Source organism: Malania oleifera, chromosome 4 (genome assembly GCF_029873635.1).
Source record: "Malania oleifera isolate guangnan ecotype guangnan chromosome 4, ASM2987363v1, whole genome shotgun sequence".
In the NCBI taxonomy this organism is placed as follows: domain Eukaryota; kingdom Viridiplantae; phylum Streptophyta; class Magnoliopsida; order Santalales; family Ximeniaceae; genus Malania; species Malania oleifera.
In genome coordinates, this window is record NC_080420.1 from 122,280,496 (window position 1) to 122,299,938 (window position 19,443).

General features: G+C 37.2%; 1 protein-coding gene across 1 annotated transcript; it reads right to left on the bottom strand.

Annotated features, from left to right (window-relative positions):
- Positions 1-13,555: 13,555 nt before the first annotated feature.
- LOC131153447 (probable glycerol-3-phosphate acyltransferase 3) lies at positions 13,556-15,584 on the bottom strand. Its single transcript, XM_058105767.1, has 2 exons — positions 14,833-15,584; positions 13,556-14,720 (listed from the first exon to the last, which is right to left on the bottom strand). Exons 1-2 carry the CDS (start codon positions 15,553-15,555, stop codon positions 13,842-13,844), a joined length of 1,602 nt encoding a protein of 533 aa, XP_057961750.1. The 5' UTR covers positions 15,556-15,584; the 3' UTR covers positions 13,556-13,841.
- Positions 15,585-19,443: the final 3,859 nt, after the last annotated feature.

The window sequence follows — 19,443 nt, forward strand, 5'->3', positions numbered from 1 at the left end:
GGAAGTATAGATAGAGATTCAGATAGTAAATTTCAAGGACGAAATTTTATAAGGAGGGGAGAATGTAGTAACCTGGAAAATAATGGAATCTAAACAAAGAGGGAGAGAAAATATAAACCAAAACAAAAGGAGGCTGTAGACTTCGTCGACGACATTGCATTTGGAGAATAAAAATAATTTCAGGAAATTGCCCAGCTTCATCGACGAACATAGGGTCTCGTCAACGAAGGTCTTCAGAATTTCGTCGACGAACACAGGGCTTCGTCGACGAGAAAATACCGAGAGACGGTTCGGCCTGCTTTGAATTTCATCGACGAACACAGGGTCTCGTCGATGAATTTTATGAAGGGCTTGTCAATGAGGTGACATGTCTCGTCGACGAACCTAGCCCTATAAATTGTGAAAACTCAGGATTTTTATCATTTTTCACCGAGCCCTCTGTCTTCTCTCTCTCTACGTCTCCCTCTCCCTTCTCTCTTCGATTTTGGCCCCACCAGTTGTCGGATCGATGATCCGAAACTACTACGACACTCCTGGCGGAATTCTCTGCACATCTGCTGGAGCAGATCATCGGGAAAACAAAGTTGGATTTCATCCCAAATTCAGGGTAAGACATTTTAGCTAGTTTTTGGCTTTCTAGCCGTTATAGGAAATGATATAGACAGAAAAATACTAATATTTTGTTCTGGCATATGTTGGTTTCAGGGTGTTTTGTAGGAGGCCATGCGGGTGTTAGGCTTGTATTCCCTAGGGGCTTTCTAGTAGTTAGGTAAGAGAAATATGCTATACTAGGAAAATTCCAAATATTATACAGTGTATTTATTTACAAAAATTATGTATTAAAGTATGGTGTAGCTTGTGAATATGTATGTAGTACGGGGATATGTTTTACGAATTGTAGATTCATGATTTTTATGAATTTCAGTACCATGATTATACATATTTAAGTACTATGATTATGTGAACTTCAGTACGATGATTTTACGGATTTTAGTACCATGATTATACGAATCTCAGTACCATAATTATACGAATTCCAGTATTACGAATATGAAGTTCCATGGTATGATTATTCAGATATCAGTACGTTTTGCAGCATCATGGTTATTATGATTACTTCAGAATCATGGTAAATCAGATAAATATGTATAGAAATATATTATATGATATCAGACCCTGTTGGACTTGCAGCTACAGAGTACGGTACCGTTGCTACAGATACTATGTTACTTATTTAGTGCAACCACCTATTCAGATAATACGTGGTAAGGTCAACCACCTAGGCCCTTGAAGAGGTTAGGCTCCCCATCCAGATATGGGTTGAGGTGGGCAGGTCGACTAACGGAGTTCAGTGATTTTTTTCTGGTTAGCCAGTCAGGGTAAATCCAGCCTACGGGCCGCACAACCCTGTCATGAGGGGGGCAAGTCATGACACACAAATAACCACAGGGAATAGTTTCAGTTACTATTACATACGTACGGATTTACATTAACAGGGACTATACTTATGTACACTAGAAGTATTTGAATTATAACCATAATACTGTCATGTTAAGCAATAGGGAAAATGGGTAGTGTATTCTATTATTTGTACTGTACTTTTGTATTCAGTTATTCATGTTTATACGAAAACATATTTCATGATATATGTATAGTAGCTCATTTGCACACACTAGTAATAGTATATTTCTCCTTACTAAGCGTTGGCTCATCCCAGTGTTGATATATTTTTCAGGTGATCCAGGTAGGCCAGCAGACCAGGCTCGCAAATAGAAGGGCTTCAGTAGTGTCTTGCCAGAGAGTGGGTATGTTTTTGGGACTGTTTTTGTACATCCCAGTATAGTTGAGGGAATTTTTGGGAAAACAGATTTATGTGTATATTTTGGGAAAAACATGGTAGCACTCTGGTATTAATATTGTATAATATGGACATATTTATTTAGTTTATGTTTTTTCGCTGCTGAGGTTTATGATTGAGTTTTTTCCCAGTATGGTATCAGAGCATGTAAAATTTTAGTGTATCAAAAAAAAAAAAAAACCCATTTAATTAAGCAGGTCGCTACATATAATATATGATAAAGTAAAAAAAAAAAAAAAAAGGGATAAAGAAGCTGAGAAGCTGAATCTCTTATTCCTGCATCTCAGCCTTTCTCACTCTCTCCTTCTCTCTCTATCACTCCTCCATCTCTGTCTCTCTCTCTTCTCAATTTCTCAACAGATTTTTGACCGATCGGAAAATGGAAGGCACCGTTGGATTTCTAGCTCCGCCATCGACATTTCTACTGAAACAAATTTGTCATAGGAGCGGTGTAGGCACCACTCCTGGGAAAAGGTATATTTCCTATAAATTCTCAATTTCTCTTTAAATTTGTCGTTAAATCGACGATCAGGCACCACTACGGGGTTCTAGTCGTGATCGTTGTCATTTTGGCGTGAATAAATTTTCAATTGGGGTTTTCTAGGCCCCACTCCAAGCAAGAGTGAGATTTGAAAATTTTGGTAAATTGGTTATATTTGAGGGTATAACTGTTTATTTGGTATTTAAAGGCTTAGGAAATATTAAAATAATATTTTATTTAGGGTTAATTTAATGGAATAATGATTTTTGATTCAGGGCTCGGGTGAGCGCCGCAGGTATTTTTTATGGTCCCTGTTGGCGTAGTTCAAACCAGGTAAGGGGAAAAATATATATTAAACCAAAATTTTTATGAATTTAATGGAAAATGAATTGTGTTATATATACGTGTATATGTTTCGGTATGTGTTTAAAATGTCAACCATTTAAATTATGTTTTTCCAAGTTTAGAGTTATTTATTAGATACGTATATGTGAAAATGAACTGATGAAAGTGGAAAATATTTTCAGGATAATTATGTTAGAAATAAAAGGTATATTCAGTATATAAACATTAAATGTTGGTTGGCTTATTTTACAGGCAGTGTATGAATTTTATTGTTAAATTATGTGGCATGAGTAAATGTAAGCTCTGTGTAAATATATGTTAAATGTATGAGATGCAGGTTAAGTAAATAATGCATTGAGAATGAAATATGATATGAACTATGTTGCTTGTGTGTGTGTGTGTTAATGCAATCATGTAAACAGTTGAAAGATGTTGGGTAAAATAGCTGAAAGATGCTGGGTAAAACAGTAGAAATATATGGGTAAAACAGCTGAAAAATGTTGGATAAAACAACTAAAAGATACTGGGTAAAACAGCTGAAAGATGCTGGCTAAAACAATTGAAAGATGCCGGGTATGTAATGAAATGAAATGAAAATGGAAATGAATGAAACGAAAAAAAAGTGTGAAATGTGAACAATATAAAATGGCAAAGTCACTTAAAGTAAAATGAAATGGAATGTTAAAATTATGAACATGAACATAGGTGAATGGTTGAATAATGACAGAAAGAATAATGTATTATGATATTAGAAGTATCTATGCTTATAGAATATGTTACAATTGGGCGGGGCGTACTCTTCGCCTTAGGGCTTGCTGAGAAAGGCAAGTGTGCTAGTAACTTCAGATGTGGCAGTAGCTGCATAACATACTAGGGTAGAGGGAACCTACTTGTATGGGTGGATTGATTTCCCTATCCTTGGGACCTTCGCTGGTAAACCTTTGTTTGAACTGTGTGAGTACGATGTTCAATCTAATACTTGAGGGCTTACTAAGTAAGGTGAGTGCCCTAGTTTGCTTCAATAGCGACCCTAAGGTTGCTTAAGTATAAGAGCAAAGGGATGCTACTTGTAAGGGCGGGTAATAACCCCTATCCTAAGGTAATCTCGTGGGTTAAATCTTTTACATGTGATTGATTAAGTTCAGAGAATGATTTTAGAAATTATGTTAACAATTTTCAAATGTTAAATATTATGTTGTTATATAAACTTATGTTGCCACATGCTGTTTTAATATATTATTTCTTCCCTTACTGAGATATGTCTCGCCTGAATATGAATTTATGTTTTTTTAGGATTTCCTCGAGATTGAGCTTAGAGTGCTCGAGGTTTTATAACATTTTTGGGAAATAAAAAGAGAAAAGGGTATATTTTTATGTTAATTTTGAGATGTATATTTTATGTTTTATGTTTTATGTATTGAAGTCGTCAGATGGTGAATAGTTAATTTGGATTATGAATAGGAATAGTAAACTTTGGTATTATATTTGTGGAGATTATATTTATGTTTTCCGCTGCGTACATGATATTAGTATATGGATTATCAGGTAAATGAATGGATTAGTAGCACTTCGGGCCCACGTAGAGGGTTGGGTGTTACATGTTAGATTTGGTCAGAACCCCTTAGGGCATTGGTATGCGAGACGTCTAGGGAAGTGTAGGACCGAAACTTACTCGTATGTCCTAACCCTTTAGGGCTGTCATGCAACTTGTTACTCTCTTGCCCCTTCCCTAGTTTAGAGGCCTCCTCCATATCCTTCAAACTCTTTCTTTTTAGATAAGTTCGCTCTCTTCTTGTGTCCATTACCTTTTCCAGATTAATATACTTCTACACTCTAGCCATCAATTCCCCCATGTCAACTGGGGGTCTCTTTTCTAGAGAAGACAGAAAGTTTTCTAACTGAAGGGTCGTGGTTAGGGCTGCCAATGCCACTCCAATGTCTAGGTTGTGGATCTCCATGGTCACGGTGACGAAGTGGTGCATGAACTTTTTTAGTCTCTCCCTTTCTCCCAGAACCATGCTCATCAAATGAGCCGACGTTTTGATGATTCTCCGACTATTGAGGAAATGGCTGGCAAAATGCTGCTCCATCTCCGAGAAAGAACTAATTGATCCAGGCCGTAGGGTTTGGTACCAATCTCTGGCCTTACCTTTAAGGGTTGCAGCAAATTCCCAATACATGATGGCATCAGGTGCGCCCTGTAATTGCATCAACACCTTGAAGGTGTTCAAATGATCGACTAGGTCAGACAAACCCCCGTACCTTTCAAAGGTTGGCATTTTGAATTTGTTGGGCAGCGGGACCTCCCTCACTTCTTTAGTGAATGGCGGCTTTGAGGATCTTAGAGAAGCTTCCCCATAGATGGGGTTGGTCCGACCTTCTTTCATCATCTTCTCAATTTGGTCTATTTTTTTAATCCTTTCCTCCAACTCGATCGATCTTTGCTCGTTGACTCCTATGCTACTCACGTCTTCACTTTCTTAGTAAGGTTAATTTTTTCCTCACTCTCCTTTAGTTCCTCTGCTTTCTTAGATGGGTTAGGGCCAACCTGTTGTTGGTGGGGGACATGTTCTTCCTGACTCTTTTGCTGTAAAGGTAGGTTGAACATATTCTCCATCTTCTCTTGGAAGGTAAGAAATTCCTCCCTACTAACTTCTAAATGTTCTGCTGGTGTGGAGTGGATAGACTGAGGTGATTCTTTCCTAGCTGCAGGGCTAGAGCTAGAGCTGTGAGTGGTTTATTTGAACATTGGAGGTCAAGAGCAAGATGAGTACCTCTCAGAAGCAAGTTCCCAAAGTTGGCGCCGACTGTTGCAGGATAAAATTAGTGATGACCTGCGACTGTCGCTCTTCGAATTTCGATGACTTGAAAAGGATGGAAACACAGCAGGCTTAAAGGACTTGGGGTGTATTCCGGGGGATCACTCTGATGCCTAAGTAAGGGAACGCTTTAAAGAGGTTGAATGAAATAGTAAAGTGGGTTAAGAGTGAGTTACCTTGACTTGTTTGCATAACCCTTCTTTATAGTGGTGAGGTTTGACTCTTGGAGTGATCCATCATTAGGACGCGGGGGTATAGATCACTCCGGAGGTTTAAAGTGCTAACGTGGATCTCTCCCTTCATTATTGGATTAGAGTTAATTGCTCTTACAAGAGGATTTAACTCGGGTAGTGATTGCTTTATTTTGACTCCCTTTTATAAGCTGATATATTTAGGGCATATTGATAATCAATAAAAAAAAGGAATTGTTTGACACAATAAACTCAAACAATTTGGAGTTTTTTTTTTCATTTTTAATTTTTTTAAATAATAAAATATTAAATAACGATATGATAGCAACTTCTTTTTTCCATTTTGATGCATCGTAAAACTTGTGAATGGTCTGATGACTTTTTAAGGAAAACTCGATGGATAGTCTAGCGAGTTTTAAACTGTAAGAATTGCAATACATGGCAATTAAATCTCACTTGATGGTGAACTAATTTTAAACAAAACTCACCAACAGTTTTAAAAAAATTTGTCGAAACTCTCTATATGGTTGGCGAGTTTTAAGAAAATTTTGTTAAAAATCATTTTTTGCATGCTTATAGCCTGGAACTTTAGCATCGTCCTTGCGATAATCTCTTCAGCAAACGATTCACCTGTGGCTTCAGGTGTGTCGTTGTTGTCTCCTACACCAGCCAGGCGGGTTACACCGGCAATGTTAGCGTCGCCGCCTTGAACCTCTCTTATTTAGAGACTCTTGACCTCTTCGGCAACTCCTTCGCGGGCTCCATACCCGACTCGCTGTCCAACCTCACTCGCCTCCTGAGACTGGGTCTATCTCGTAACTCGTTTCCCAGCGAAATACCTGCCTTGATCAGCTCTTTGTCTAATCTTGAGGAGCTCGCCCTCGATAGCAATGGCTTCCAAGGCATGATTCCAACGAACCTCAACGGTCTGACGAGCCCAAAAAGGCTAGAACTCCAAGTGAACAAGCTCTCCAACGAATTCCCCGACTTGAGCTTTGTAAAAAATCTTTACTTCTTAGACGCTGGCAACAATGTCATCTCCTAAATTGATGGCATATGAAGCTTAATTACATGCAAGATCATGGAGTGAACTAACCACAACATAAATAAATAAATATAAACAAATATAATATATCCCACATCACAAGGCAAATGGTACATAATAATTAATAAAGGGGCATAACTGATGGGTGGAGGGGACACTCAGTCACTGGTTGTTGACTGAAACTTAGTGATTATTTGCACAATAAACACTATCAATTTATTTCAAAAACTGAATTATAGAGGAATCAAAATTACTCTCGCTCACTAGTTTTACTCTCTCAACACCTCATATTACATTTCACACACACACACACACACACATCTATTTATAGCAGATTCTAAACCAAAATAATCAAAGATTGCGGCTGGTAGGTGAGGTTGGTGACTGCCGATCAACAAAAGTAGCTGGTCGGCAGCCATCATCAATTTTTGTTGCCACCGTCCACCATCAAGTTTACTCTTTCAATAACTGTAAATCAAAACAAGATATGCATCTCTCCTCCATTAATAATAATTAATGGTTTAACAAGATGAATAGTCACCAATCTCTGCTCGTGATTGTCACCCACTGCCCCATCCTCTCTACAGTTTTCATTTTACAATCAAACAAAAAGGAATCCCTTCGCTTCAATTTTTTTTTTTTTTTAACTTTCTTGTCAAAAAAAATTTTCCCGCTCTTTCTCACTGGAGGTGAAGACCCAGAAAACAGAGCTTCATATTTCTGTAATTTTCCCTACTTTTGCCTCCTTTGTTGATTTTCTTGTTAATTCCATTGATGTTTTGGGACATGGGTGGCTTGTGGACCTCGATAATTGAGGAGAATCTGAAACCAAAATTCAAAAAATTCAAATTGTCACATTAATCTAGCATATTGAAAATTAAAATTTAGTTATGAAATGAAAGAAGATTACGTAAGAAATGGTAACTGTTAGCATATCTCCCCAAAATACCCTTGTATATCTCCCTAAAATATACAAGCTAAAATACCCTTGTAGTCTGCCTCCTTCCCCTACAAAGGATGGCCTTGTACAGTTTTATTTGTATAAAAAGATTAATAAAGTTTGTATTAATTTTAACATGGTATTAGAGCCTTCTAAACCTAATTTCTTTTTCTTAAACCTCCTTGCCGCCGCCCACTATTTCTGAACATCCTTCCTCCGCTCGGTCGCCGTTCCAAACGACGTCATCATCATCGTATCCCTCTAGTCCCATCCTTCCTTCACTCAGTTGCCGTTCCGGACGACGTCCGTCTCCAACGAGAATCTCGCCTCTCGGCCTCAAAGTCTCTCTCTTGATCTCATCTCTGGTCTCTCGGTCACAGACTCTGAGTCTCATCTCTCTGAGTCTCTCGAGTCCTTTCGCTTACAAAGCGAATGCACTACCTGAAGCGAGAATCATACCACTAGACCAAACATCGTATCCCTCTTGAGTCTTCACTGGTTCAGTGCATAAGAGAGCAATAAAGGGACCATCCAGTGCCTCTAGTACATCTCTCCGTCTGGCGTCGTTTCACTCTCCTCAGTCACCGTCTTCCTCCTTATCAATCTCCGGTCCCAAAGACGACGACTTGCTTGAGTCGCCATGCCAACATAGAGGGAGAGGCAACAACCCCCGTGATCGAAGTCTCGCCGGAAGATCTCGCGAAATGGGTCGTAGTCATAGATCCAGAAGCTGTGGTCCGTACCCGTGGCGAAGCTCCCATAGTACCCGTGGCGTGTCGCAGGCTTCCACCCTACTTCCCTTTATTCTCCAGAAGCAGACAGAGAGTAGCCCATTCAGAAATATAATTTCTGAAATCTGATACCAGAATGGCTTGATACAAGCGTTTGGGAATTCATTCTGAGACTTGATTATCCTTTTTTTTTTTTCACTGTGCTTCAATTTTTGACTATTATCCATGCATCTTTCTTTGGCCACCACGTGCAAGATATAGATAGACTTCTTTGGCCGCGTTCTTTCTCTAGGGAAGCACCAGTTTTAATCACTCAGATTCCATTAAAATTGCTATTTCCTCTACGTCGGTAAGTATTATAAATTTTTTCTTTATGACGTCTTTAACTGATGTTGCCCGCCCTATAGAGATTGTTTTAAATGGCTCCAACTACAATGCTTAGGCCCAACAAATGTCAGTTTTTTTTAATGGTCGGAGATTATGGCGTTTTATCACTGGAACAAAACAAAAACCCACAAAAACTGACACACAATCAACACAAGAGTTTCGCGAGGCTCTTGATGAATGAGAAAGTACACACTGTAAGATCCTTTCCTAGTTTATTAATACATCTAATCCTTCTATTCAGAGTCTACTTCCTAAATTTCGTAATGCCAAACTTGCTTGGGATTTTTTGGCCAAACGATACAACTGTGGCAGTGATGTTACTCTCGGGTTTCAGTTGGAAACTAGGCTTTCCTAGATGCGTCAAGAACCTGGACAATCCATTGCCGAGTTTCATGCTTAGGTTAGTGGCCTTTGGGATAAGCTTTCTCAAGCTGACCCTACTTTTTCTAATGAGCAGTCGATTAAACTTTTTGCTACATATCAGGATCGTCGTCAGTTTATATACTTTATTATGCATATCTGACATGAATTTGAGAATACTCGAGCTTCTTTGTTACATCGCTCTCCTCTTCCTGCACTTGAGGTTGCTATTGTGGAGCTCATTTCTGAAGAGATGGGCCAACAAACTCGTCAGGTTCATTCTACAGATATGGTTTTAGCTACTGCTCCGTCTAATTCCTCCACTCTGGCTACTCCTGCTGTAGCTATTGCATCTTCTAAACCGCGTCGTTTCGATGGCTAGTGCCATTATTGTAAGGAAGACGGTCACCATATTTCTGATTTTCCTAAGAAGAAGGCCAAGGATGCTTAGAATGCTCTCAAGGCTAAGGCCTCTTACTCTTCCAAGCATGTTGCTGCTGTCTCCACCAGCTCCTCAATTTCTGCTCCATCATCTACACTTCTTTTGTCATCTCTTTTTGCAGCTAACCTTAAGGCAGTCATCACCTAGGTTCTATCCCGCACTTCTACTACCTTATCGGTCTCCACAGGTACCTCGACACCTTGGTTTATTGATTCTACCTATTGCAATCATATGACCTCTGATTTCTATTTAGTGACACATAAGCAATCCTTAAATCCTATTCTTTTAATTTATACTGCTGATGGTTCACATATGTCTGTTAGACATCTTGGTCATATTTCTACTCCTACTTTTTTCGTGCCTGACAAATATGTTGTGCCTAACTTGTCTATTAATCTCCTTTTTGTTGGTCAACTTGTTGATTGTGATTTGATCTTAACCTTTTCTCACAAAGGTTGTGATGTGCAGGATCCGAAGACGGGCCAGCTTGTTGGGACCACGCGTAAAGTTGGTCACCTTTTCAAGCTCACATCTCTGCATTTGCCTCGTTCGTGTTCTCCTTCGTCTCTTTCTACTGCAGTGTCTTCCAGTGTTTGGCATTTTCTTCTCGGTCATACCTCGTTGTCTCGTGTTCAGTCCTTAGCTTCTAGTGGTTGCTTAGGAAATGTTAAATTTGAACATTTTGATTGTATGTCTTGTCAACTTGGAAAATAGAAAGTTTTACCTATTAATGAAAGTAATTCTTTGTCTTCTGCACCTTTTGATTTGGTTCATTCTGATATTTGGGGACCTGCTCCTGTCCTTACTAAGGGCGGGTCTCGTTACTTTGTCATTTTTATCGATAATTACTCTCGGTATACATAGATTTATCTTTTGCATGATCGCACTGGGTTACTTAATGCTTTTCGTGACTTTAAGCAGATGATTAAAACTCAATTTGCTCGCACCACTAAAGTTTTTCAGTCCGATAATGCCTTGGAATATACTTCTACCCCTTTCATTGAAGAACTTCAAAAGGTCGGCACCTTATCCCATCGATCCTGTCCATCCACCGCCCAACAGAATGGTCGTGCCGAACATAAGCATCGTCACATTCTTGAAACTGTTCGCTCTCAACTCTTCTCTGCTTCCCTCCTAGAATCCTTTTGGAGTGAAGCTGCTCTTACCGCTGTTTACACTATTAATCGAGTTCCAACCCCTACTCTTTGCAATAAATCTCCATATGAGGCTCTCTATGGAAAGGTACCTGATTATTCTCTTCTCAAAGTCTTTGGTTGTACTTGCTTTGTTTTGCTTCCACCTCATAAACATACAAAACTTGAACCTCGCTCTCGTCTCTGTTGCTTTCTTAGTTATGGCATTAAACACAAGGGTTATCGGTGCTATGACCCCATCGCCAAGCATTCTCGAGTCTCTCGGCATATTTAGTTTTGGGAACACAAAATGTTAGCTAGTATCTCTCTATTTTCTTCTAATTGTCCCTCATACTCCTCCATTTTCACTACTCCTGCTATCGTTCCCTCTCTCGCTTTCTCTTCTAATACAGGTCATGCCAACTCATCAAGTTATCCCTCAGCATCTGCCGCTCCCGAACTTGGACTGTCTGATGATCCTGCCGTCGCTTCCACTCCACCTGAGTCCACTAGATTGGATGTCCATTGTTCTAATCGGGTAAAGGCACCTCCTACCTATCTTAGTGACTTTCACTGTTTTTCTACTCTTGACTCCCTTCACGAGTCTCGCAATTATCGCAAAGCTTGTTCTGTTCTTGTTTGGAAGCAAGCTATGTCTGAAGAACTAGATGCACTTCACAAAATTCATACTTGGGACCTGGTTGACCTGCCTCCGAGTAAGACTGTAGTTAGGAACAAATGGGTGTATAAACGGAAAATGAACTCCGATGGTTCTGAAGTACGACATAGAGCTCGTTTAGTGGCAAAGGGCTTTACTCAAGAATATGGCATTGATTATGAGGAGACATTTGCCCCTATTGCTCGTATTACCTCCATTTGCTCCCTTTTGGCTGTTGCCTCTGCTCGACGATGGCCTTTATTTCAAATGGATGTCAAAAATGCCTTCTTACATGGTGATTTGGTTGAGAAGGTATATATGTAGCCCCCTCTTAGGTATCCTCATTCTCCTGGTCAGGTCTATCGTCTCCGCTGTGCTTTATATGGGCTCAAACAAGCTCCCCGTGCTTGGTTTGCCAAGTTCAGCTCCACTGTTGCCCAGCTTGGGTTTGCTTCTAACCCCTATGATTCAACCCTTTTAACTCGTCACACTGCTACTAGCATTACTCTTCTACTACTTTATGTTGACGATATGATCATTACTGGTGATGATACTGCTGGTATTCATGAGCTTAAGTAGTTTGAGATAAAAGACCTCGATTCTCTTCACTACTTTCTTGGCTTAGAAGTGTCCCCTACCTCTGATGGCTACTCCTTGACCCAAGCCAAATATGCCTTTGATCTTCTCACACGTGCTGGTCTCACCGATTGTAAGATAACTAATAGTCCACTGGAGCCCAACATCAAACTCTGTCCTATTGATGGGGAGCTCCTTCTCGATGCCACTTGTTACCGACAGCTTATTGGGAGTTTGATTTATCTCACTGTCACTAGACTAGACATTGCCTATGCGGTGCACCTTGTTAGCCAGTTTATGTCGGCTCCTCGTTCCGTTCACTATGCAACCATTCTTGCACCTTACGATATGTAAAGGGCACCTTTTTTCATGGCCTTTTTTTTTTTCCTCTCACTCATGCTTAACGTTACAAGTTTATTCAGATGCTGATTGGGCAGGGGACCCTACTGATCGTCAGTCTGCCACTAGTTTTCTTTTTTTACTTGGTGACTCTCTTATCTTTTAGCTTAGTAAAAAGCAGACTGTTGTTGCTTGCTCTAGTACTGAGGCTAAGTAACAGGCCCTCGCTAATACTACTTCTGAGCTTCTTTGGCTTCATTGACTTCTCCAAGATATGGGAGTTCCTCAGCCCTCGAGCACTCCGCTTTATTGTGACAATCATAATGCCGTCTAGATCACTCACTACAATGTCTTTCATGAACGCACCAAACATATCGAGATCGACTGTCATTTTTGTGCGTCATCATCTTCAGGACGGGATACTTCGCCTCTTGTCAATTCATTCGACTGATTAGTTGGCTAATATTTTCACAAAAACTCATCCACCTGGTCATCATCGTGTTTTAGCCTGCAAACTCCAGATGACATCTTCAATACCACCTTGAGTTTGAGGAAGAATGTTAGCATATCTCCCCAAAATACCCTTGTATATCTCCCGAAAATATACAAGCTAAAATACCCTTATAGTCCGCCTCCTTCCCCTATAAAAATGGTCTTGTACAATTTTATTTATACAAAAAGATTAATAAAGTTTGTATTAATTTTAACGGTAACAAAGACATAAGCTTTCAGAGAAATTAATTCGTACCTATAAAGGAATTAAATGCTCTTGTAGTGCGATTGTCACGTACAATCCAGTGATTTTTGGAATGCATCAAAATGGAAAAGAAATTTTTGGTTATTTAATATTTTATTAAAAAATTTTAAAAAGGAAAACACTCAATCAACTTGCCTCCAAATCGTTGTGTTTTGTACTTTTATGGCACTGTTGCATCATGCATGCCCACACCCACGAGAGAATTTCACATACAAAACAAATTAAACTTGGTGGATGTCCTTTCTAAGTTGTTGGGATGATAAGCCAGGGTACAAAAAAAAAATTTATAGCAAGAAGGCCAACGGTCGCCATATTTGGCTTGATGCAGTAGGTGTCAGTTGGGAGTTGATGCAATCATTCCATAACCAAAATTCAATTCCTAGCTTTTCTCCTTTTTACCCATGTAGTAGGTTTGGGCTCATAAAAAATTATATTTGAGTTTCTCAATAGTGCAAGTAAAGAGTTCAATTGTTAAAACAAAGAGTAAACGTGGTTTTAAGAGTTCAAACAATCTAATTTAGTACCGCTAATATATATATACATATAAAACCATAAAATATACACCAGCAGGCAACAAAGGAACCAACGCAAGGCCCTTTTATCAGTTTAAAATCCGAAAGTCACCCTTTCCCTGAAAGTATTCTGCCCAAGAACAAACAGCAACTAGTACCTCTCTCTCTCTCTCTCTCTCTCTCTCTCTCTCTCTCTCTCTCTCTCTCTCCATATATATATATATATATATATCCAACTACAGATCTGGGTCCTATGTATCTAGTTTTCTATACAAACCCCTCGTTCCCAGCCAAGCACATATACTTGTCCCTCCTTGTAAGCCTGGTGCACTCAAATCCTAAAGCATTAGCAATCTTAGCCTGCACATGGTTAGCTACATCAAACTTTGATTTTCCACCGATACTGCACGTCATGGACGCCGGTAACTCCCCAAGTATCTTGAGGGTATAGACTGGATATGGATTCAGAAAATGGAAGAATGGGTCTAAACATTTTAGCCCACTTGCAGTTGTGCCATAAAACATGCTAACCTTAACATCGATCGCTACCAGGATGATCTCAGTACTCATCTCTGCAAATAAAGGGCTAAACCTTAGCAAAAATGGTTCCCTGCAAGTAGTTCCTTCAGGGCAAACAACAAGGTCACATCCTTGTTGAAGCACTCTCCCAATTGTCCCTGCATCCCTCTCTCTTTCCCGCGTTAGCCGGACGGTCCGGACCGGGGAAATCACCTCGTTGAGCTTACTCAGGCTGTAAGTGACTGCAGTGATGTTTTTCATGAGAGCAATTGCCAAATAGATTGGGTCAAGAAGGGTTCTGTGGTTGCATACATAGAGTATGCCCCTTGCTTTATTTTCTACACTGTTCATGGTAGAAGAATGGGGCGCCGATGATGATACCGTGGTTCTGGTGCCAGTGAAGGCCAGAATGGGTGAGGAGAGGTTGTAAGGCAATAGTAAGCCAAAAGTAACTCTGGTGATGGAAAGGAAGAACCCGAGAGGGAGCCATAGGAACATGACTAGGGTGGAAAGAGGGGTCGGCCTGAAAGCCAATCTTCCATCATGGAAGATCAATGGCTTTGGGTACTTGTCCTTTGGGAGGATCTTCCACTTACTCTTCTCAGCTTCAGTCATCAAGTAAACCTCCTGGCACAACACAAAATGAATTACTACATATATAAGCAAATAACGTTAAATGTTCATGAGAGAGAGAGAGAGAGAGAGAGAGAGAGAGAGAGAGAGAGATAACACGACCAACCTCACAATCTAAAAAAAGTTGTTCATCAAGAGACTTTTTCAGGGACCCAATACCGATTGTAGGAGAATCTGCTTTCTTGTCTTGGAAGATGTCATTCAAAGCAATTGCATTCCTATTTTCCTCCATTAGACCCACAAAATACCCACAGACAACCTTTAACTCTCTTCCAACCACAAAATCAACCCCTAGGTAATCTCTCAAGAACCCTTCCACCATTACTCTAGGCAAGTCACTCACCCCCACCTTTTTCCCACATCTCAACACCGCCTCCAAGCCTTCACACCCAACATCTTCCAGAAAGAACTTGGGCAGAACAGCTCTCCCAATTCTAAACTTTTCCTTTCTGATGCCAAAAAAACATATAAAGACCATTGCTTTAAGCTGCAGCTTTTCACCAAGAAGGCAAACAAGAGGGTACAAAAGAAACAGAACAAGAGCTCTTAAGATCCCTCCAGCTTCAAAAGCCACCAACATGAACCAAGGAAAGAGTGAAGATGATCTCAGCAGTGCACCCTCCACATGAAAAATCAAAGCATGGTCTGAAAGCCTGTGCAGCCTATGGACAAGAGAAGAGTATTTTTTAAATTTCAACTGGGTATTTGCATGGGGGTTGCTGATGAGCTTTCCCTGGAAAGAGAGTGGGTTTCCTGGTCTTCTAAACAAACCAATAAACAATGAAAGAGCATTGAACGGGAAAAGCTTTTCAGCCATGTTTTTGTTCATATTTTGTGCAAGGGGTTCTTGGGTTTTTATAGAGGCTGATTGGGTAGAAAAACCAAAGGTGATCATTCATTGAGCTAAACAACAGATCTGAGTCATTTTTCCACTGCAAGTAAAAGATAGCAGCACATGGAGTCTTTTTCCCGTTTTATTATTAAATTAAAATAAAGTATTATTTATATTAAATAATACTTTATTTGAGAAAAAAATTTTCAAATTAATGATCATGTAATCTCGTAATTTAGCGCTTTAAATAAATCTGGTAAGATCAAACTGTGAGATTGACTTTTTTCTCCAATTAAATCTTGGTACGAGATTTACGAGACATATATATATATATATATATATATAATTAAAAATGCATTAAACTCAATTAAAGAAACAAAATATTTTTTACCTTCTAAAAAAAAGACAAGCATTTTTAGAAATAAATTCTATTTAATAATTTTAAAAAAACAAGTATCTGCAAAATTTTAAAGAATTTAAAAATTAATAAAAAATATTTTTTTTACTATACACGTAGCTGCATAAGCATTGTGCACAACATTCATTCTTATATATATTATTTAATTAAATATCTATCAATATCTTCTAATTTTTTTTAAAAAAAATATTTATAAATATCAAGTTCTTTGGATTAATACTTCAATTTTCTTAATTTTTCATTATTTAGTTAAATAAAAGTTATTTTATTCATTTTAATGTAATTTGAGTTTTATATTTAACTTGAGTTAATTTTGAAATTCATTAATTTGTAAATATTAAGATCTTTCATACTAAAAAAAGTTAATTAACTATAGATAATAAATTATTACTATAATCTATGTATTATTGCTTCTAATGCATAAAATCTACTCCATGGACAACACATGTATCCCTAACTAGTAAACAAAAACACATAATTGAATATATGTTAGTTTTTGTCTTTAATTTGGACTAAATAAAAATTAGAAAACATGATTACAATAATAAAAATCATAATATATTATAATAAAAATAGATATTAATTATAATTATTTTGTATTGCAGTTATTTTCAAAATTTAACTGCTACAAAAAATAATTTTGTAGACAATTGAAAAATAGTAAAAAAAAATATTTTTTATTATTTTTAAAATTCTTTAAAATTTTGCGAATATGTTTATTTGAATTATATTTTTAAATTCACATAGTTGTTTTATTTTAATTTCCATTAAAATTTCTATATAAAATGAATAAATTAATCTCCAGAAACTAGTTTTACATATTAAAATATTGTTATAACAATGAAAAATCTTCAATTTGTTTGGTATTATTGTCAAGAATTATGAAACTAAAAACTAGGAACAAGAACTGAAAAATTAGAACTAAGAAGAAAAAATCAAAAATTAGCAATTTTTTTTTTGTTACTATTTTGAAAACTAAAATAAATTAAAAACCTAATTAAATTGATGTGTTTTTTAATCAAATAGCTATTAAAAAATATGACTAAAATTAAACAAAAGTGAAAAAAGGTACAAATTAGATCTTAACTACATATATATGAGTTTTTCAACCCAGCATTCATGGGACAGGATAACTTACATTTTATTTAACATTTATAAATTTTTTGTACCTATTTTTTTGAATAAAATGGATTTTTTTAGGTATAGTCTTGTTGGATTCAAATAAAATTTTAAAAATTTTATTTATCTAATTTTATTAAAATTATTATTTCTAAAAATACTTGTCTTTCTTTTAGAAGGTAATAATATTTTTGTTTACATTTTTTTTATTAAATAGAGTTTATTTTTTATTAAATAGAGTTTATTTCTAAAAATACTTGTCTTTTTTTTAGAAAGTAAAAAATATTTTTTTTAATTGAGTTTAATGCATTTTTAATTTTATATATATATATATATATAAAAAGACACGTCTAGCAAATCTCATAGGTTTAATTGGAAAAGAAAGCTAATGGGGGAAAATTGACGGCGAGATTACATGAACATTAATTTGAAAATTTTTTTTTTAAATAAAATATTATTTAATATTTTTTTTTTAAATAAAATATTATTTAATATTTTTTTTTAAAATAAAATATTATTTAATATTTTATTTTAATTTAATAATAAAACGGGAAAAAACTGGCACATGCCCCTAGTCTTTCGTTTTCCTTTTATTTTCTTTGCAGCCTTTCTGATATTCAGAATAGAGGAAATGGCTCCCACAAGCCCTAGCACCTATCTACCCAAACCCCGTACCTGTCCCTTGAAGCCTCCTAATATGATATCTTCTATGACAATTAAAGACAGACAGAGAGAGAGAGAGAAAGAGAGAGAGAGAGAGAGAGAGAGATTTTCTACTCCAAAATTTACTCACAAGTCACTGAGATTGATCAAGATGTGACAACTCAATGCTATGTATGCTCACATTCAGATGCCAGTTCAGTGAGTTTGGAAAGGACCAATTCACAGCAGGACGATATCCTGTGAGCTTCAGGAACCAACTACGATCACAGGTTCTGTATCTCATTTAAGACAACTGCCCAACTGCCACCACAAAATTTCCTATTTCATTTTTTTTTATCAGCTGATAATTTTTTAAGCCTTGCCCCCATTTATTAGTACTTTAAACTTCAAAAATAAATAAATAAATAATACGTCAAGGTTAGGATAATGTGACAATAAAGCTATGAATGAGATGTATCAAGTATTTAATCTTGATTAGTTTCTCATGCCACTACTAAAGATTAATCGCGAGTGAATACATAGTAATCTTTGAATAATTCACTTTCCGCAATAAAACAAGTAAATTATTGTTTTCAAGCATATAAAGCTACTTTAGAAAATTGTTTAAGTGTGTTTGTCTTTTTAAGTAGTATTGAGCTATGAGTTCAATGCTTGATCAACTTAAAGTCTATGAGAATTGAGAATATTTTGCCCGTAAAGTGCACCCAAACCTTCTATAAGACTATTTTTGGATTTTTATGCAAGTGGCTATATTTGCGACCAAGGGTAGAAACTACTAGGACAACTCTAACTTTATAACATAGTAGAGATTTATGATATTTAAATGTAGAACAATGTCAAACCATATAAAACATAATATTATTCTCTTTTTGTAACGACCCAAATAAAAATGGTATTTAAATAATAAAAGAAAGGGAAAACGAAAGCTGGAAATAGAAGGACTAATGAAAAGGGGATCAGTAGGACTTCGTCAACGAATATAGGGGATTCGTCGACGAAGGCTTAAGAGAATTCGTCGACGAATATAAGGGACTTGTCGACGAAGAAATACCGAGAGGGGGTTTGAGCCGACTGAATTTCGTCGACGAAATTAATAAATAATTCGTCGAAGAAGGACGGCCTCGTCGACGAAATCTCTTGTTCTATAAATATGAAAATCCGAATTTTAAGCTTCTCTAAGAAGCTAACTCTCTCTCTCTCTCTCCTCTTCGGTTCTCCCTCTTTCTTTCATCGATTTCGGGCCAAATCTTCCCCAGATTGACAGTTTGAAGTCACCACGACGCTCTTAAGGAAGTTCTCTTTAAATCTGTTGGAACGGATCGTTGGTGAAAGCAAGTTGGGAATCATCCCTGAGTTGAGGTAAGGTTTTTTAGGCCAAATTTGACCTTGTGGCAGTTATAGAAAATGTTGTACGTACAAAAATACTGAACTTTAATACTGAGAGTTTTCATTTTTAGGGTATTGAGTCGGGAACCCTGTGGGTGTAGGGAAGATTTTCTTAAGGGCTTTTCAGGAATCAAGTAAGGGAATAAACTAAGTTAGTTTTGTCTTGAAAAAATGCATGTATATATATATAGCACCTGGTTTCAAGAAAAATAAATATACATATATAAATGATTCATATTTGGAAAATATTGTGAAAATGATCGTATGTTGAATATGTGAAAATCTGTTAGTGTGGCATG

Excerpts from the sequence above, each read along its gene's own strand:
- LOC131153447 (XM_058105767.1), bottom strand. The coding sequence starts at position 15,555 with ATGAACAAAAACATGGCTGAAAAGCTTTTCCCGTTCAATGCTCTTTCA. Across the intron at positions 14,721-14,832 it reads AACTTTTTTTAGATTGTGAG|GAGGTTTACTTGATGACTGA; the intron begins GTTGGTCGTGTT and ends GTGTTGTGCCAG.